The sequence below is a fragment of the Balaenoptera acutorostrata genome, chromosome 18 (assembly GCF_949987535.1).
Source record: "Balaenoptera acutorostrata chromosome 18, mBalAcu1.1, whole genome shotgun sequence".
NCBI lineage: Eukaryota > Metazoa > Chordata > Mammalia > Artiodactyla > Balaenopteridae > Balaenoptera > Balaenoptera acutorostrata.
Window position 1 is genome coordinate 3,954,503 of NC_080081.1, and position 21,696 is coordinate 3,976,198.

Below are 21,696 nucleotides of genomic sequence, written 5' to 3' on the forward strand. Positions count from 1 at the left end.
TCATTAGATGCTGTTCAGGTCCCATCAACCCTATCAGTGCTACTTACCTCTTCAGCTTTCAGTTCTTCCTTTTAAGGGAATTTGATATCTATTATCAACTTATCTCCAGTTCAGTCTTTTAGGACTCTCTTTCCAATTCAACATAGATCTGATTTTAGACTATAGATTATTGCTCACAAAAAGTTGGCCAGGGCTTCCTTGGCGGCGCAGTGGTTGAGAATCTGCCTGCCAATGCGGGGGACACGGGTTCGAGCCCTGGTCTGGGAAGATCCCACATGCCGCGGAGCAACTAGGCCCGTGAGCCACAATTACTGAGCCTGCGCGTCTGGAGCCTGTGCTCCGCAACAAGAGAGGCCGCGACAGTGAGAGGCCCGCGCACCGCGATGAAGAGTGGTCCCCGCTTGCCACAACTAGAGAAAGCCCTCGCACAGAAACGAAGACCCAACACAGCCATAAATAAATAAATAAATTAATTAATTAAAAAAAAAAAAAAGTTGGCCAAAAGAGAGCAGTACTGTTTTTGTATCTCCCGATAGCATACATATCTAACCACAAAAGTTTTGAGAATGCATAGTCTAATATAAGAAACATAATATTGATAACAATTGTAGTATTAATTGACTGTGTTTGGTTTTCAAATGTCTTTCACACATCTTTCCTGCTGCTACAATTGAGGGGAATTATACAAGAGTTTGAGAATGGTTTATCTTTTTAACTATGCAAGGCAGTAGCATACATTAAAACATTTCTGTGTCAATGGGGAGACACATATTTATAAATATATATATATATTTCATATTATAATGATGTGAGAACCACAGATAATTAATCTTAAGTAGTTTTTTACAGCATAAGAAAATTTACTCATAATATTAAACCATGTGAAAAATATTTCTAAAAACAAAACATTATATTGATGACAAAACTAGTTTACAAAAGAGAATTCCTAAAATAAGAACTTTTAGACAAAAGTCATTTGCTATTGCTCAATATTTGATATAATAAAATCCAACCAACTTCACAATTAGAATAGTGGTTGGACCGATTGAGATTGAAAGCCACATTTTAAAGTGGCTTTTAATCAGGAAAAGAGATTTACAGGTTTATGGAATTGCTAATATCTGTTGTATTGTTTTCTGTGTTGGAACCAAACCTTTTCAAACTGGAATCCAGTTTATTATACATTATTTCAACAAAGCTAAATCTAATAGAAACTACTGTAAATAATGCAATTATTGCAGATTATGCGTGGTTCCCATGAAAAGCATCCCACAGTGAGATTTTCCCATTACTCGTGTCCTATCCATATGACCTACACCCACTAACTCCCATAGCTCTCACTCATCTCATTCAAGAAGCTTCTTCTAAGCTCTTCAGTCTGAATGAGATGCCCTTCCTTCATCTTCTTTCATCTTTCTTCTTTTTTCTGTTGTCTTACTTATTACATTGTACATTTTTCAAGAATGAGGACTCTGAAGATGATGTCTGTCTTCATTTCTGTAGAGCTTTCATTCAGTATACGGAAGTCACGACAAATGTAGGAGTTGGAATTTTCTTGAGCTAGTTTTGAATAAATCATCAGTGGCTGGAAAAGTTTAATTAAGAGAAATCCCTTAAAGTTCTAAATATTGACCTAATGCTGGACATAGATTTATGAAGAAGTCAAAGAAATCATGGTTTTAGGATAAACATTTCTACTGGAATGGGAAGACAAAATTTTAGGGGTGGAAACTGGATTATAAAGTGTTATTTGATCAGGGATAAGCAGTTTGTGTAACTGGCAACATTTATTAAGTTACTTATTGGTAACTTACAAAAACAATGAATTGAGAGAGTCTTGAAAGAATTTCTAGGGAGCTAGGTTGAGAAGTCTGTATTTGACTTACTAGAAAATAGAAAAAATATTAGGAATTCTTAATCTTGAGAGGGGCTTGCCTGATACATGTTGTGCTTGAGAAAGATCATACATGTGTCTATGTGTAGAACGAATTGCTGTAAAGGAAGAATGAAAGCCAAGGTTCAGCTCTTGACTGGTAATAAATATAATATTTGGGTGATTTGGTCTAAAATGCAATTATATAAGTGGAGCACCCAAGACAAACTGTGAAAAAAATTTTAAAGTTTCTGACTAATGAGTATATGTGTTTGAAGGAGAATTAACAACTAATAATAAAAGCAGGTTTTCAATTCTGGGGAATTCACAAAGATGGCAGCACTATAATGGCCTTGGGGAAGTAAGAAAGGGGTGCTGCATTTTTGGAGGGCTTGGAATGAAGTTGATAAAGTAGAAATAAATATAACTGATAGAAGTAAAGAAATCTATTTGAATTGAAGATTTTCTATGTGTATATGTGCACAGAAGGAGTCTTGACATGAACTGCAAGTTGCCATGTACCACTCATAATATAATCATGTTCTATGGCTAAAGTAAGGCAGGATATGTAAGATGGCAGCCCTCTGGTAGCCTCATAAGAGTTAAGCAACAAAGACCAAAAAAAACCCCAAAATACCATCTTCATCTAATGTTGTTTAATTTTGCAAATGATCAAATATTTTAACGTAAAATTACCAATTTTATCGTTGTCATCATCTCCACAGGGTATGTTTTTTCTTTGGTCATGACTTCTTTGCATTATTTTAGGATATTTCACTTTATTAATGACGCATATTCAGAAGGCACTGGGTATTGCTAACTTACCAGTGAAGGACATTAGCTTCATAACACAACATGCAAACAGGTCTGAAGTCAAGGAAGGTAAAACCAAAAATAGAAATACACCTGAATATCTGGAGAAAGGTAGCAATAAATTGCACAGTTGGCTGTTACATTTTCAACTCCCGCTTGGACATTCCCACCTGAATGCCATAGTGATACCTCAAGTTTCATCTGCCTCAAATCTATTTCTTGATTTTCTCCACACACACTCACCTCTCACTCCTTCTCTGTTTTCTCTCTTAGTGGATATATAACTGTCCTCTGAGCTGCCCAAACTAGAAACTTTATAAACATGCCTTATTCCTTCCTCCTCAACCTTGAAATTCAACTAACAACCAAGTTCTAATGGTTTGAACTTTTAACTTTCGTTCAATTAAGATTTCATCTCTCATTCATTCATTCAACAATTTTACTGAGCACTAAATTTGTGTCACATGTTGCACTCAGAGATACCAAAAAAAAGGAGATATAATTCCTACCCCCATGGAGCTTACAATCTAGTGGGAAGAACAGGCATGAATCAGTAGCACCAAAGCAGAATTAAAATTGCAACTGTAAGAGAGATACAGTGCCCAGACATCTGATCCAATGAGGAAGGCTTCTTTGAACGGTGGCAAGTTTGGCTGAAGGAGGGAGAGAGAGAGAGAAAGAGAGAGAGAGAGGGAGAGAGAGAGAGAGAGGGAGAGAGAGAGGGAGAGAGGGAAAGAGAGAGAGGGAGAGAAAGAGGGAGAAATGGTAAGATGGGGAGCATCGTAGCCTAAATTCAGATCTTACCCTCACCATTCTTCACAATTACCTTAGCCTGCCTAGTTGTGCCTCTTCCATTTTCTACAATTCCTAGTCCATCACTTGTATTTCCTCCAGAATTATCTTCCTAAACCCAAATCCTATCTTGTCCTTTTCATGTTTATAATTCCTTCAAAGGGTTTCTTTGCACACAAAATCCAAGTCTACCTGCACAGCCTCATGACCCTCTTCTCCCACCCCCACTGTATTTAAACACGCCTTCTCAGAACAGGAGGTCGGCTTCATGTTTCCAGGACCTTGTATCCGCCATTCCCTACGGCTAAATATTCCTCACCTTTCCAATTGGTGAAACTTCATTCATGCTTCAGGGCTCAGGCCACATATCAAATCTTTCCCTGATCCTTCTAGCTAAATATTTGATGCCTTTACACTTTGTACGTACATCTATTGAAATACATTTCACTATATGTACTAATTGTTTCTATAACTGCTTCCATCCCTAGACTGTGAGTCACTTCATATTAAGGGCCATCATTTACAAATTTGCAGTGTCTGATTTACAGCACATTAAAAAAAAAATCTGTGGAACAATTTAGAAAAGAAAGTAGATATCATACCAACATCTAACCTTTCCAAATAATTCTTAAAAACCTCATTCTTACATCCAAATTTACAATACATGTTAAATCAAATTAAATTAATGTTTTAGGGAAAATAGGTTCCATTAAAAAAAAAACAAACCTATGTCCATGATGTCTGAACTCTGTAACAATAAATCTTTGGGTCCATGGTTTTACGGAAAACATTCTTCATAACGAATAATCTCAATAAGTTTTTGAAACGTCATCCACAGAACTGTAGCACACTATAATATTTTTAAAAGTAAATGGTTGTGTGCTATTTCTCTAGAATTTCTTACTCTCTAGTTGCCAGAAGAAGCTCTAGGGTAGTAGATAGAAGAGAAAAAAGATGAGCTGAAGTGTAGCTTCACAACTTGTGTCAGCAGATACCAGGAAGCAGTTATTTTCCATTTCTTTGTCTACCTGACACAGGACGGTCAGAGGAGAGGGATGGAGAGGAGAAGAGGAAAGCCTGAACTTCAATCAATCAATCAACATTTGCAAAAATCCCCAAGGAGATGGCCGCTTACTACAATAAGGTCTCTTGTATTTTTTCTATTTCCTGTTTTATTACTGTTCCCATACCTTGGATATACTCTCCTCTTACCCACATCTATCAACCTTTAAAACCCAGCTCAGCTCTTCTCGACCATGGTCTAGATTATCTTTCAGTCTGTGATCTCCACTACTGACATTCTATGATTCCATAACTAGCCATCCTTCTCACTGGTAATAATATTAATAATAATTTAGGCTTCTCCAGGATCCAATAATTTTTCTCAAATCTGGTGCTTTATTTGAATGTTAAGCACATATAGCTCACATGATCAAAAAAACTCAGAATTTATAGTCAAGATAATAAATTCAACCTTAGTTCTTAAACTGATTAGCTATTTAATCATGAGATTGACACTTAATTTTGAAATATTTTTTCTTATCTGTAAAATGAAAAAAACAATAACTATTTCATAGTGTTGACAATTAGTTGAAGTCATAATTTGCATGTGTTTTGTAAAGGCAAAAGACATTGTTATTTTTTAATTGATTTACATTAGTTTTTAAAAATTTCTCCAACTCAATACTGGGTTTCTGAAAAGAGGGGTTGGCTGTGCCTGGGCTTCAATTCTCTCACCTAAAATGTAGACAATAATGCCAGCACTGCAGGGTTATGAAGAGGGCAAATGATAATCATAGGTCCACAGGGCCTAACCCAGAGCTTTTACATGGACCATACTTGGCTAATTTCATTCCTCTCCCCTTTTCTGTATATTCTGGAGAGCCTACCTCAGAGCTTTGCACAGTAGGTGTCTCCTCTATTTTGAGAAAAGTCTGTTTCTTCTCTAACTCCTCAGAAATGGGGATACGTTTTTTTTTTAATATGTCCTTTGAGGAATTTTTATTTTTTTCACATCTTTATTGGAGTATAATTGCTTTACAATGGTGTGTTAGTTTCTGCTTTATAACAAAGTGAATCAGCTATATGTATACATATATCCCCATATCCCCTCCCTCTTGCGTCTCCCTCCCACCCTCCCTATCCCACCCCTCTAGGTGGTCACAGAGCACTGAGCTGATCTCCCTGTGCTATGTGGCTGCTTCCCACTGGCTATCTATTTTACATTTGGTAGTGTATATATGTCCATGTCACTCTCTCACTTCGTCCCAGCTTACCCTTCCCCCTCCCCATGTCCTCAAGTCCATTCTCTACGTCTACATCTTTATTCCTGTCCTGCCCCTCGGTTCATCAGAACCATTTTTTTTTTTTTAGATTCCATATATATGTGTCACCATGCAGTATTTGTTTTTCTCTGACTGACTTCACTCTGTATGACAGACTCTAGGTCCATCCACCTCACTACAAATAATTCAATTTCATTTCTTTTTATGGCTGAGTAATATTCCATTGTATATATGTGCCACATCTTCTTTATCCATTCATCTGTCGATGGACACTTAGGTTGCTTCATGTCCTGGCTATTGTAAATAGTGCTGCAATGAACATTGTGGTACATGACTCTTTTTGAATTATGGTTTTCTCAGGGTATATGCCCAGCAGTGGGATTGCTGGGTCGTATGGTAGTTCTATTTTTAGTTTTTTAAGGAACCTCCATACTGTTCTCCATAGTGTCTGTATCAATTTACATTCCCACCAACAGTGCAAGAGGGTTCCCTTTTCTCCACACCCTCTCCAGCATTTATTGTTAGTAGATTTTTTGATGATGGCCATTCTGACCGGTGTGAGGTGATACCTCATTGTAGTTGTGATTTGCATTTCTCTAATGATTAGTGATGCTGAGCATCTTTTCATGTGTTTGTTGGCAATCTGTGTATCTTCTTTGGAGAAATGTCTATTTAGGTCAAAGAAAATCCCACCACAACAAAAGAGCAGTTGCCCAATGCAGATCCTGTAAGTAGGACTTGACCTATAAAAAGCATAATTAACCATTAAAACTAATATCACCCATTTCTATGAACTATTAATGAGAATGCATCCCTCGACATTATGAATTTATTTTTAAAATACCTACGCATGTCTGCAATTTTTTTTGATGTTGAAAGTATAAAGAATTATTGAGCTTTCAGGGATTAGATAGAAAGACTTACCCTGGCCTCCCTATTTAAAATACAGACATGTCCTCTTACCCTTCTTCACCCTTAACTCTGCTGGTTCTCTTAACCCTGCCCTAAATTTTTCACTTTTGCAATGTATTTGACATTTTCTAGTATTATAATTTCCTCATTAATTATGTGTATTGATTATTTTCTATGGCTTTCCACCTCACTGCAGTGTAATCTCCAATGCACAGGAAACTTTTATCTGTTTGTTTTCTAATCAATACCCAACAACTAGAACAGTGCTTGGACCTCCTAGGTCAGGGAAGATTGGAAGAGATACAGTATCACCTCTGGCTGCACTGGTTGATTCGCTTCCTGGCTCTTCTGTTTCCCAAAACTTTAAACTTGATAAGAACAGGGTTCAAAGGTTTGGTTACCAGGTCACTATTTCCATTTTAAATACTTTTGTGGAAATTGAAAAGAATCCAGCTCTTGCAACACTGAAAAGAAGGCTCTCGTTATTTGAAGCAGGGGAAAAGAAAAATAACACTCAGGGAAGATTCTGGTCAAAGATCACCATGACAGCAGCCAGCTGTTTCTGTTCTAGGAAGGAACACACCCTTGCTGGGTAAGAGGCTGCCATTAGCCTCATCTGGGGCCAAATTGGATGGTTGAGTTATACACTGCATGCTTTTAACACTCACTTTACAGCCTTGTAAGTTACAGCTGAGCCCAAAATGCCGATGAAGCAAAGACTGGATGTTACAGACCCCTCAGACACTCCATCTTTTCTTGCAAAGGAAATGGACTATGGATTTCAAGAAAGAAATACTAATATTTCAAAAATATTAATAGTACTGATATCTTTATGTTTAACAACAAAAATGTTTACCCCAGAGAAATACTTTAGTTATACTATTAGGTGTTAATTTATGTGCATTATATTCAAAACTCTGATTTTTAAAAACTATTAAATGCATTCTGGTGTCCTGGATGGCTCCTGCAACATGAAAAGACCTTAGCGGAAAAGCTGGTGAAATTCAAATAAAGTCGGGAGTTCAGTTAAATCCCAGTGTTGGTCTCTAAGTTGTGACAAAGGTACCATGGTAACATAAGATGTTAACATGAGGGGAAACGGCATGAGGGGTATATGGCAGCTCACTGCACTGTTATTGCAACTTTTCTGTAATTCTAAAATAATTTCAAACTAAAAAGTTTATTTAAAAATGGAGAAAAATAAAGTAGATTGGTCAGAATTTTACAAGAAATATTTGAAAGATAAAATACGGGCAAATTTTTCTGCTCTTGTTTTTATATTTCTTTGAAATGCTCATGCTTTCACCACTTCATTACTTTTTTTGTTTTTTGGGTTTTTTTTAACTTTTTGCCTGTGCCATGCAGCAGGGGGACCTTAGTTCCCTGACCAGGGATAGAACCCACACCCCCTTCATCGGGAGCACAGAGTCTTAAGCCTGGACTGCCAGGGAAGTCCCTTTCACCACTATTTTTAATATTACAGTTGAGATGAATATAATAAACATTATTAATAAAAAACAATTTTTGTCTTTCTATAATCTAAAATACATGGGTTTCTGATAACTTTTAAATTCCCTACTGAATAACAAGGGAAAAAATGAAAGGTCACCTAATTTTATTAATAAACTGTTTTAGCTCAGTAGGAACCCATTTGGAAGAATTCACTTTCTTGATGGACTCTGAAGATGCTTATCTTTAGATTCTTAAGATAAATAGAATTATAGTTAAGTGCAGGTTCAAAACATGGGTCATCATGATTTCATCTGTGAAGAAATTTTCATGCGTAATATTTTCAAAGCCATGTGACTTTAGTGTTTTTGTTTTTGTTTTTTTTAATTGGGACTATCTCCAAATACACTTATGGGCTTAAAAGTGAATTTTTGGCTATTGTAAGCCATTTGGCAATTTTAATCCTGGATTTCCCCACATTTCTGTTTGTTATATTATAATCAGAAATTATCTTATGAAACACATGAAACTTAACTAAGACTTTCATTTGAAACACAACATAATTAAGAAAAACAAAACTGGAGCCACAGGACCAAATTCTAGAATGAAGTAAAAGCAGCGCGTTTACTCCGGGGGTGGTCTGCAAGAAATACTAAATGGGTGTGTAGGCTGATGGTCATGTCTGCCCTTCATCTACTGCTGTTCAGCTTGTGAATTTCACTGACTTGTGTCCTGAAGATACATGCCCTTTTCTGTATGTAAATAATATGTCGATTAAAATTTTTAAACTTAAGCTAAAAACCCATGAAATTATAGTTAAAGAAGTTGCTGAATATGGGAGCATCTCTATGACTTTTCAATGAGCCCAAATAGTGCCTCTACCTGGTGCACCAAGAGAGTCTGAAGCAAGGGGTTTCCAGACTGCCCCTGCGACTTTAGCTTTATGATCATGCTGATTCTTTGGTTAATTAGTTATTTTAAAGGTCAAGTTAAAAAAATTTCATAAGATGGCCTTTGATCAAAACCTGACAAATGAAGAAATATGGGAAAATCCCCTCCCCCCCCCAAAATGATGCCAAATCATTCTGTCTTATTTGATTTTGAGCCCAAAATTGATGAACACATATTCATGGAATACCTACAGGGTGCAAGTGTCATGATGAATATACAAAAGGAGAAATAGGACCAGACCACAGAAGTCTCTACTCTTTAGTTGAACAGACGGGGTATACACAAATGAAAAGAAAACAACCTTCCTAGGTAATATGTGATGAGTATCAAATGCCAACGCAATAACTAGGCTTGCTGTGTGCTGGGGAGGTTCGACTTTCTAGCCCACCACATACTGAAATTTACTTACAAACTGAATATCCACACAATAAAATTGAGATGCCTGGTGAAATTTGGGTTGGATTTATAGAAAAATAAGAATGAGTAACATTCTGGTATGTTACTTAGCAATATTCAGCTGTGAACCTTTTTGACACAGTTATAAAATAATGGCAAACTGATGTTGAGGAGTATATACAGAAAGCAGAGTATTTTAGAAAAAAATCTAGAATGATATTATAATTCTGTTAAGTATAAATCCACTGAGTGTACTACTGACGTGGCTTTAAAAAAAAGCTTGAGATCAAATATTATATCATTTACTGAAAATTCTATGTTTCTTAGCAGTTTAACAAGCTATTTGAAAATGCTAAGACTTCTAATAGCAGTAAACCCTTTTTCATTTAACTATGAAAGAATAGTGAAACCTATGTAAGGAAAACTGTCTTATTGTGAAATTTAAAATTCTGTATTTAACAGAAAACAAACAAAAATCATGGAGTTTCAGACAACCTTCTTGGTATATATATATATATGCATTAATTTTGGAGTAAGGTTAAACAAAATAAATTTTCCCTGCACAAAAGGATAGTGTCTAAAACAACATTCATGCCAATTTCATTGACCAGGAATAATTGATATTACCTATCACTAAGGTTCTGGTCTTCACACCTTTCATCTGGGATCTATGAATGTTATAAATATATGTAGAGAGAGATTTAGAGATATATATGTACTAAGTATATTTATACAGTATATATATACAATACATATATATATATATATATATACACACACAAACACCATATATATGCTACATGAGGGTTTATAAAAATCTGAGGCAAACCATGATAATGACCATAGTGACTACATCTGGGCTATGGAAACCGGGTGCATTCTGATTCATTGGTTAGAACTTTCTGCTATTCTCCAAACTTTCTAAAAATTGCAAATTATTTGGGGAAAATTTTTGTCAGTATACAATTTTTGGATGCCCTAGTAACACAAATATGAAAAAATATTCACATGGGAGGAAATTTTAAAATATTAATAGGGCTTCCCTGGTGGCGCAGTGGTTGGGAATCTGCCTGCCAATGCAGGGGACACGGGTTCGAGCCCTGGTCTGGGAAGATCCCACATGCCGCGGAGCAGCTAAGCCCGTGAGCCACAATTACTGAGCTTGCGCGTCTGGAGCCTGTGCTCCGCAACAAGAGAGGCCGTGACAGTGAGAGGCCCGCGCACCGTGATGAAGAGTGGCCCCCGCTTGCCACAACTAGAGAAAGCCCTCACACAGAAACAAAGACCCAACACAGCCATAAATAAATAAATAAATTTAAAAAAAAATATTAATAGAACATATTTTGGTCAAGTGGGACTCAGGGAGTTATTGATTTCTTACTCAATTCTTTCCTTCTTAAATCTGCTGTAATGAGTCTATATCCTCTTTGGAATGGAAAAGTTAGGGTTTATTTTTAATATTAATATTTAGAGGCAGGGGAATACTAGCAGACAAGGTTGAAGAAGACTGAGGCATCCTCACCTTACTAGACACTGAAGCTCACTTTATTATAAAATTACTTAAAATATTTAATACAGATAAATAGGAAATAAATCAATGAAAAAAAACAGTCTCAAAATAGATTCAACTATAAATGAGGAACTTAATATAATATAGTAAGCGTTCCAATGCAAATGAGTTAAAAAGAATCATCTAATGAATTTGGCCGAGATATTTAGCAACAGTTTGGAAGGAAAAAGTAAAAGAAGAAAGGGGAAGTTAAGGAAGGAAGGAAGGAAGTTCCTAAGAAAGGAAGTTAGTATGACATGACCTACCAAAATAAACTCCAGGACTAATGGATTAAATACCAAACCACAACACTAAATTAAAAAAATTCAGAATGGCAGAGAAAAGAATAAACTACTTAAGAGATTATGAACAAATATATTTTTAGCTTTGATGTATTACAGAAAATTTAAAAAGTGTATCACATTAAAATATACAGATGCAAATTCTCCATACAAGTTTAAAAAACTGCAAGATATTGTGAAAATATTTACATCAAAATTTTGATAAACAATATGCCTAATATAGAGTTTATTCAAAATTATTTTAAAATTAGAACAAATGAGGGAAGTCATAAATAAAAATTAGCAGAAGATAAAATTAGAAGTTATCAAAATATGCAGAAAGAAGATAATTCTTATTTGTAAGCAAGCAAAAAATTAAATTTGAGGCACTGCTTTACAACTACTAAACTAGCCAAAATATATTTTTAAAGATAAAATGCTGTAAGAATGTGGAGAACTTGTACACTGCATTTCTGATTGCATACCTTTGTAATTCATTTTGAAAACAGTATGGCAACAGGTAGCAAGGGTGTTAAAGATGTTCATCCTCTTTGGCTCAGACATTCCATGTATGGAATTTATATTGAATATATGCATACAATTCCTCAGAAACAAAGAGATCTGCACAAAAATTTTGGCATGTTCCATTCTATCAAAAAAATTGGAAATGATCATGATAAATAATTGTATGATAACAAATAAATATGGATGTGTGAGAATTACTTAGAAACAAGGAAAACGTTTATTGTGTAATAAGTGAATACAAAAATATACCACAGTATATATATACTGTATTTTTTCAGTTATGTAAAAAATATAGATGATAAAACGCAAAATATGAAAATAATCGATGTGTTAAAGTATAGTAAAAATTTGAGTGTTTTCCAGTTTTAAAATGTTTAAACCCAATTGTTTCTGATAATTGGCACAAAGATATGATAACCAGATACAAAATTTACAGTTGTATAAAACGAGGAAGAATTTTTTCCACGAATAAGGCATTTAGTGAAAAATAAGTTTACAGAAGAAGCATTCTGTGTGTGTGTGTGTGTGTGTGTGTGTGTGTGTGATAGGACACCTATTCTGTCTCTCGTGCACTTCTGTTCAGAAGTACAAATACATGTAAATAATTACACCTGTTGGGTCTGCCTCACACTCACCGTGAAGATTAAAGGAAACAGGAGGTGTGACAATACCTCTCCTAGTACAAGCCTGCCTGGCACATTCTAGGGGCTCAAGAAAAGGTTCCTTCAATACAAAAGGGAAACAGCACCAAGGATTTGTTAAATTGCAATATTAGTAAATGCAATGCAAATGCTTCTTTCTCAGCCCTGAAATGAAGGAACTAGAGCTGAATCACGTCTTGGGAGGCCCCACCAAACCTGAGGTGTCAGGAATCCATACAATTCTGTGGAACACGTGGAGCTGGAAGAAAGGTAGCAATCACTAAGGAACTATTACAAGAAGTTTATAAACGTGTGGAGCTCCAGGAAAAGCACACATTAAAGAAAAGCATTAAAATCTCTGTGTGTGTGTGTGTGTGTGTGTGTACAATAAGCTTTTTTAAAAAAGCAAGACACCAAATAAAGCACAAACATGCACCTGCTTCCGGGCTGATCTACACGTGGTTTCACAGCGGCTACGCCCCCCAGGAGATGCTGTCTGGCTGCCCTCCTCTGACAAAAGCTCATTCTGCACTGGCACGTGGTGCTTTGCTCCTGCACTGCCAGATGATGCTCCTGACATAGGAGCGAACTACCTCTTTGAGGGGAAATGTGGGCCCCTTGCCCCTTTCCTAAAGTGCCGCACAGATAAATACCTCTCCCCGCGAAATCTGCTCACTGTAGGACAAAACGTGCTGTCGGCCTATGACATCGGCCCGGGCTTGGCTTTGCCCTGGAACCGCACCTGGCTGGCACGGTAAGTTTCCAAGTTCCTAGGTCCTGTTTGGCTCCCCTCTCCTCCTCACCTGTGAACTGGGATCCCTGACTCCTAGCCGCTTCTGTGCCCCAAACATACCTGTTTCTTCTGCATCCGGCAGGCCACGCTTACTCCTGCTGCTTCGGCTGGAGTTGCTCTCTCCTGGAGCTGGTAGCGCCAAGCTCCCCTGCCAAGAGAAGAGCCCCCCGTTACTGCCAGGGCGTCTGGGCGCGGGAGCATGGGGCTGGGGCTGCCGCAGACTCACCTGCAGCGCGGAGGTGGCGGCCGCAGCCTCCCGCAGGGCGGCCCTGGGGGCTGCGGCTCTCGCCTGGGGGGCGCCGGGCAGCTCCCGCAGCTCCGCCCGGAGCCTTCCCAGCTCCGCTTGCAGGGCGGCCACGCGGCAGAAGGACAGCACCGTGAGGCAGCAGGACAGCAGGGCCAGCAGCAGCGTCACGGCCAGCAGCTTTCCATCTTTGGAGAAGCGCACAGAGGGGCTTTCCTGCTGGGGGAGGATGGAGACTGTCTCCTTCAGTTTCATTTCGTCTCTGGTCTTAGGGCGAGAAAGGCGTGACTGCTCCTCTGTGGACTCATCCATTTCCCTCCTCGAACTTTGAAGGTTCGGGCCCTTAGAATAAGTGACCACAGAGAATGGATCATTTCCTGTTATCTGTGTTTGTTGATGTCCTACATTGACTACATGGCCCAGCCCGGCGCTCGCCCTCCGGAGAGTTCTCCTGAATTTTCTTCTCTCTGCCCGGCTGCATCTCTGCCCCTACTGTACGATAGGTCTTCCTGGCATTCGCCCTTCTATGTGATTGCTCAATCAGTCTTCCTCATTTCACTTTCAGTTTTTGTAAGAATTTTAATGGCATCTCAGAACACTCATGCACAAACGGCCCCTTAAATCTACTGACGGGAAGGAGTTGGGGGTTTGGACCAGCACCCGCCGGACAACTTTTAAGATAGAAAGGTGTCTAAGGAGCTCCCCCTCAGGCATTAGGAGAGAACTGGGTCCACTTAGGGCCATGTGGCTTTGTAGGGAAGGGGGAAAAGAACATTAATAAGTTCCTGCTGGTGTGATAAAATTAATGAATGCCAAGGTCAGATAAGCTAAGTACACTAGCATTGAACTGTAGTCAGCTGGAGAGTGATTTATTAACAGTCTCTAAGTGGGAAATAAAATGAAATGTCCTCAGACGAGGCATAAAAGTCCGCTGGGGAGTACTCTCCCCACTATCACCTTAGCAATGTAATAAGAAGAATGTGCCTAAATTTGGGGGACCTATTTAGATCAGGTACGCAGGGGATTCTTTATATGCAGGTGTATGCATTTGGAAAGGGACCCTAAGCAATCCTCTTCCTCCTGGGCCTCACTGCTAGAGAGGCAGTCACCCATAGGATGGCCAGTCCCCCGGAGCTGTCCCACCTCTGCTGTCCCCACCTCTGGAGCTGCAAGCCCCTGCTCCGTCTGACACCACTTGGGGGAGAATCGGTCTTAGCTCAGCTCCAGATGCCTGGGTCCCGTCATTAACTGCTCTTTCCCTGAAGCAGCTTATTTGCTCGTCCACATTAGGCCGACTCTGCCCCAATCTAACCTGTATACAAGACGACCCGACTCGACCCAGACAGACTTTAGTTTCAAATCTCTATTGTTGGACGTGGCGTGGCTGTAAGGACACCAATCCCGCCTGTGATTCAGTGTCCTCGTCTGTTGGATGGGGTGATAACTGTCCCTGAGAGCTGTAAGGAGACTTACAGGAATGTAGAACAAGCTACCTTTAAGATGTTCCCATTTTTCATTCATTTCCATTCATTACATTCATTCGTCATGTGGAATCTATTTCATTCATTCATTTTATGAACGGAATGTTTCATTTATTCAGTCCATGGAATATTTTTCATTCTTACAAACAGTGCTGCAATAGACGTCTTTGTACCTGTCCCCTGGTCACAGCTGCACACACCTGCTGGAGAAGAGCACATAGTCACCTTGACCAGGTGTCTCTGAGCTCCCTCCCAGGAACCCCTGTTTCATCCTTGTCTCACTAAGTGTGATGTCATCCGCCTTATTCATTTTTACCTCTTGGGACTGTTGTTTTTTCCTTTGCATCTGCAAGTTCCAAGACCTTTCAAAACGACTTAAAATTTTTTTTCTGTTTAAAAAAAGGTTTTATTGATTCCCGTGGTCCCCCCAGTTAGCTGTTCTCAGGTGGAAGTTGTCTTCTATAAGTGAGCGTGCAGATTCTTTTGTGTAATACAACTCCTTTGTGACAGTCCTTGTTTCCAGATCAATCACGGTAAAACATACTAGATAACATTTCAATTTTTTCAAAAAGGACAAGTTTGGGGATTACTTTCTGACTGAAAGTAATTGAAACTCTCTCAGATTATATGTGTGTGCATTCATAGTACCTAAATACAGAGAGAAATAAAAGAATTCAAGGCGGTGCTAGAAACCAATTACTCTCTTTTCCACCCTGGACACCTGCAGCCACCGCTTCTTTCTGTGAATGGACATTCTTCCCCTTCTGGCAGGCCACTCCGCTCCGTGTTCTGCTGTAAAAGTTCTGAAGAGAGAGGGAATAACTTGCTTTAGGGAATCACCTTTGCCCTCAGCTGCTCTCCTGGGAGAGCCACTGAGCAGTCTGCCTGCAGCCAGCGTGGAACCAGGAGCTGGTCTTGGACCACCAGCGGGCAGCCCCGGCAGAGGAGGGCTAGTGCCCCCTCGACCGAAGGCAGCAGGGCAGCTGGCCCAGACTGGACATGGCCAGGAGATGTCCTCCACAGCCATCACACAATGCGGTTTCTCAGAAGACAGGTAGAAAACGAAGTGGCATTTATGTGCTCTCGAATTTCTTATTAGAGGAACAAAAGGAAGTTATTACTCCATCAATCAAGGATCTGTTTCCTGCAAAGGAAAGGGTGTGACAATAATTTAACTGAAATTCTGTTCAACAGATAGCAAGCAGTCCATAGTCACTGACTAGCTCACCACATTCACGTTTATTTAGGGCTGGACCTGAGAAACAGTTCTCTTCCGTGGTTCAGCTCCTTTTCACCCACTTCTTTTTCTCAATTGAAGTGTAAACCATTCTCCTGCAACAGAGCTGAAACAAACTGAATAAACAAAGTGAGTCCCATGTTTCCCGTCCCATCTATTCAGGATAGGGTAGATAGGAACATGGGAGAGTATATTTGAAAAGAACTGAAGTCAGGAGTTTGTCTGATGGATGAAACACAGCATAAAACAAACATCTACTCTGACTGCTTGCTTCTTGTAGTGACAACCTCAAAAAGATTCAGAAAGCTTAATTTTAAACTTCTGGCTTAACAATCCTATACAGAATTAGCTGGTTTGAGAAATCTATCCTTTACCCATTTCTTTGAGGAAAAAAGTGTCTTTCATAAGGATTTGGACAACTCAAGCATGAAGACAGCAGCTCTGCTAGAAATGCGTATGAACCTAAAAATAGATCTAGGTGAAGCTGGCTTCCTCAGGTGCTCAGAATATGGAAAATGGCTTGATGCAAATAATTATTAATTTCAGAAAAAATATTAATATTATTAATTATTAATTATTAATTTCAGAAAAAATCATGTTGTTTTCTTGTAGAAATATATACATGCAGTCAGTTGCTATTATAATTATAGTGAAACTTGAGTTGGAAGGCCAAGTGCTAATCGCTCTGTGAAACTGAACCAGGAAGTAAGGGTGTGATTTTAAACATAGACAACACTGGTCATTTCTTATACAAAAAATAATGTCAGCGCCTGCGATGTTGATTTCTATTTCTTAATAGTTATATTCAAATGAGGTGTATGTATTTACTGGAGCTTAATTTTTGTCCGTTTTGGAAAAAAAATCCGCTAAGAATTCAGTTTCATTTGTGCATTGTCCTCAATGTGTAGTGTAACTGCTTTCAGATTTAATTCTCTTGAGTGTTTATTTAAGTGTGTGTTTTTAAGACATTTCTGTTTAATACTATTTTCAACTAAAGTACAATTTAGTTTGTTATTCTTTACCTTTATAATACTTACGAGAATATTTTCATTAGTATTAAGATGAATATGTGGCAGTCCATGTGACCATCTATTTCATATACATCAACTAATTTTTCTATTTTACATGCATGACACAGACAATACACATTGACACAGAGGGGCACTCAAATAATACCTGGTCAGATTTGACCATCTCAAAAATGTTGGGAGAAAGGATTAATTCTATCCATGCAGGGAACATTACTTATGAAATTCTGTCTTTAAAAACGAATAAAGCAGAGTTTGCAAACATTTTTAATAATTTATTTGAAATTTTGCTTATTAAATGTGAGAAGTAAAATGATGGGGGTGAGATGTACGGCCTCTGAAGTCAGACACATCTGTATGCCCAATTTTGTTTTACCCTCCTAACAGACTCTTTCCTGCCCCAAGTCCAGAAACTGATCTTGTTTAGATAGACATTTTGGTGGGATGCTGACCCACTGCAAGCTTCCATTCTAATCACTGCAACGCAGTCCTGGTGATTCCATCCGCATCAGCACTGATTGCTAAGAGTGGACGGATAAGAGAGGTTTCTAACAATCAGATGGGAGGGGCGGTCTCTTTGGGGGCTCATGAGAAAGCGTTCATCATCTTTAAAGAGAAACCCAAGAAAAAGACATCCTTCCTGCACTGCCAGATGTTGACATATGACAACACAGAACTGTGCTGGCCACCCACCAACTGCTGTGCTGTCCAGGCCGACAGGTGGAGGGTAGGAAGAAAACCTGGGTCTCTAACTGCACTATTGTGCTGCTGAATTAATCAACTCCTCGTGTTCCCTATTTGGGGATGTTTTACACTGAGTAATACTTGTGCCTTATTCTTTAAGCCAATTCGAGACAAGATTAGATGTTAATGGATCTCAAAACATCCTAACTAATTCTGCTAGCTTGAGGATATTTATATTCCTACAACCAAAAAACTTTGTGTTTCGAATGTTCTTCCAGAATTTTTCCAAATGTCTTCATGTTAAAAATTACAATGTAAAGAGAAATTTTTGTTTTATACTTCATCTAGCATTTATTGCTGGAAAAACTAGCTCATTCATTAAGAAGAATCTTATTTCCATTTCTACTATAAGGTTACATTTTGATAACTTCAATTATTTAGTAGAATTAGGAAACTTAAGAAAACAACATCTTTAAAAGTGTTATTCTGTGGAGATGTATTGAAGGGATCTGTCTTTTCTATGTGGACCCAGAATAAATTCAGTCACCTCTTCAGAAAGGGAAATAGGAAATCAGAATTGTGGGTCACCATGTAAGGAGGGAATCACCTCGAATTAAAGAAAAACCAAAGGAACCCCAGGGTATTCTGAGAAAAATGCAGCCTGAATCCATTTTTCTTCTCCTTCCTACAGGCTCTGAGTTATCTGTCTTTCTTGAGCCAAACTACAGAAGAACCCAGAGGCAGCTGGATGTTGGGCTCTAACAGGTCTTAGACAAAGAAAAATGATGTGAGGCTTCTTCCCCCAAAGCAAGGTTAGGTATAGTATTGAATCTGGGACTGGAGTCTCAGTGGGTCTTTGAATAAATGGCAGAGCAGAAATCTGTGGGCCCAGGCATTGGGGCCATCAGCCCCCCATGAGTGTGCCAGGTGTCCTTGACCTGGAGAGGGCATGGAGGAACCAGGTGAGTGGAGGTATTCCTCCCGTCCCCGGAGCTGGGACAATGTAAGGGGTGAGAGGAAACGAAAGCCTCCCCAACGCCCATGTCTCATCTGTAGACGGCAAGCTTCTCTGCCAGCACCAGGCCAGCTTATCCGGATGGAGAGGACTTGGTTTCCCGGCAGCTGAGCGAGTAAAGAAAACTGATGATAGGATGCTTAGGAGAGGTGAACAGGCACAGAAGGAAAGAGAAACAGGAATCCTCTTGCGAACATGCAAAACAGAGGCGACGGACAATTTGAGTTCTAAAAATGAATAGAAAATTCAACTGCAGGAAGTTTTCTTAGAAACTAAAAAAGATCCTCATCATTTTCCAATGAAACAGTTTAATAGACGAATTAGAAAGGAAAGGATGGTCACTTTTGAGCTCTGAATTACTGGCCTGCTGGCTTAAGTGGAAGTAAAACCTCAAAACACAGAGCAGAGACCAACATGTACAACACAGGAGATGTTAGGGGCAGGGGGGTGGGCGATAGATTAAAAGACAATGATTTGAAAGCTTGTAGAAAGAAAATACCTTTCTTAATCTATGAAGGACCTCAAACTGCAGTTTGAAAGTTCTCACCAAGTGGAAACTCAGAAAAATAGACCCAAGCAAGACCTGATGAAATTCCTGAAAGTAGCAAAATGTGTGGGATATTCACAATTTGTGAGATGCATTTAAATCTATTTTTATGATGAAAATGACAGCTTCAATTGCATATTTTAGAAAAGAAAAATTTAAAAAGTGAATATAGTTCACACGATCCTAAAAAAAATTAAAGTAAAAGCAAATTAAGCTTAAAGATAAAGAAATATAAAAAGAAGAGAAGAAGTTAATAAAATAGATAGCAAACGACCACGCAATACAGAGGATAAAGAAAACTGGTTATTTGAAATGGCAAATAAAATGAATAATTTGGGGGAAGACAAACTGAAGAAAAAAAGAAAGTACAAAGTTGCACTAATAAATGAAAAAGGGGACATTTCTAGAGCTATTACAGATGCTAAAAAGATAGTAACAAATGAACAAATTTTTGCAGTAGTAATAAGGGGGAATGGGAGTTTACATACATTTCTATTGTGTACAAGGAAAATGAAATAATAAAGCAGGGAAGGTTGCCAGATGAAGGGCAGTCAACATTTAGTTCTTCATTAATGTTCTAGGTGCTAGAAAGAAAGAAAAATTGAAAACTCCTGCTTCATGGAGCTTAAATTCTATTGTATGAGATCATCCATTTTGAACAATTTCAAATTTCATTTGATAGATTTATGCAAAATAGTTTCTTCTCTGGTTTTCCATTTCAATTTTAATCTGTGGCTCTCTCTCTTTTTAAAAAATTGTCTACTTGTGATTTCTCCCTTTATTTCATGGGAGGATAGCCAAAACTTGTTTGTTTTGTTATTGTTGTTGAAGTAATCAACAGATGGTTTTACTTATTATCTTTGTGATTTGCCTTATTCTACTTGTCTTAAGTTTATTTTGTTGTTCTTTGTTCTAACTTCTTCAGTGGAATGCTTAAACATTCATTTCCTTTCTTATTTGATCTCAATATATAGTCTATTAAATTTCCTATGAGCATTGCTGAGTGAAATTAAATCCTATTTGATAAGCAACGTTTTTATCATTAATATTTTAAAGAAAATCTGACAATTTGGTTTGGATTCCTACTTTGACTCAAAAAGTCATTTTAAGAGGTATTTATTAATTTGTTTTAATTTTTCAAGCATTTTTTTCCATTGTCTTACTAATTTCTACTCATTGCATTATAATTTTCTTTTACTATTTCTATTTACAAAATTTAGTTACAGTTTCTTTGTAGATTAATAATACTGTCATTTGTGTGAATATAACACAGGCACTTGAAAATAAGGTACAACCTTATTAATTTTATTATTTAAATCTTCAATATCTTTTTTTGTTTTAATATGGTCTGTCACAGACTAATGGAGATCAACTAAAGTCTCCTACAACTAGTGTTTTTTCTATGTATTTCCCATTGTTTCTCCTTCGGTTTTAACTTTACAATTACTGATGTTATATTATTTATTATATTATTAAGTATAAGGATATTCAAAAAAGAGGGTGATGCTTACTCATGTCTATTAAAAAGAGATTTTTTTTCCCAAATGTACAAGGAACACTTACAAAATTTAACTAATGACTCAAAAAAAGTAGAGTTTTTTACAGGCTTGTGTGATGGATAGTTTGCAAAGACTGTGAGAACAAACCCTCTGGAGGAAACCCATTTGCAAAGTGACTCTGTATTCTGTCAAAAGGTTCTCTAGTTTCTTGCCCCTGAATCTGAGCTGAGCTTGTGAGTTGCTTTGACCAGTAGGATATGGCAGATATGACTGAGTTCCAGCTTCCACTCTCTTGGACTGCTTCCCTGAGACCACCGTGTAAGAAAGTCAATCTCACCTCTACTGGGGAATGAGAAGACACATGAAGAGGCACCAAACTGCCCAGCCAAGAGCCAGCATCTGCTGCCACATGTGTGAGTGAGGTCATCTCAAACATTCCAGCCCAGCCTGGCTGCCAGGGACCTGCAGCCACAAGAGAGAACTGAGGTGGGAAGCCCACAGAATCACAAAAGTAACAAATCATCACTTTTATAAGCCACTAAGTTAGGGTGGTTTGTTACTTAGCAACAGATAACTGAAATATCACATTCATTGGTTGTAGTTAATAAAAGTAGAAATCATTACGAAAGGTCAAAGAGTTGTTTAACTTGAAAATGTAAAAATACATTCACAAACTGTGAAGCAAAAAGGTATGGAAAACT

The 21,696-nt window shown here is 38.1% G+C and overlaps 1 protein-coding gene across 1 annotated transcript in view; it reads right to left on the bottom strand.

Annotated features, from left to right (window-relative positions):
- The window catches only part of TNFSF13B (TNF superfamily member 13b), an 84,872-nt gene that overhangs the window by 21,133 nt on the left and 42,043 nt on the right, over positions 1 to 21,696 (bottom strand). Inside the window, exons 2-3 of the mRNA XM_057533186.1 lie at positions 13,487 to 13,846; positions 13,321 to 13,408 (exon numbers count right to left, since the gene is read on the bottom strand). Of these exons, the coding sequence (XP_057389169.1) occupies positions 13,321 to 13,408; positions 13,487 to 13,816 (418 nt within the window). The 5' untranslated portion in view covers positions 13,817 to 13,846. The remainder of the gene's footprint in view (positions 1 to 13,320; positions 13,409 to 13,486; positions 13,847 to 21,696) is intronic.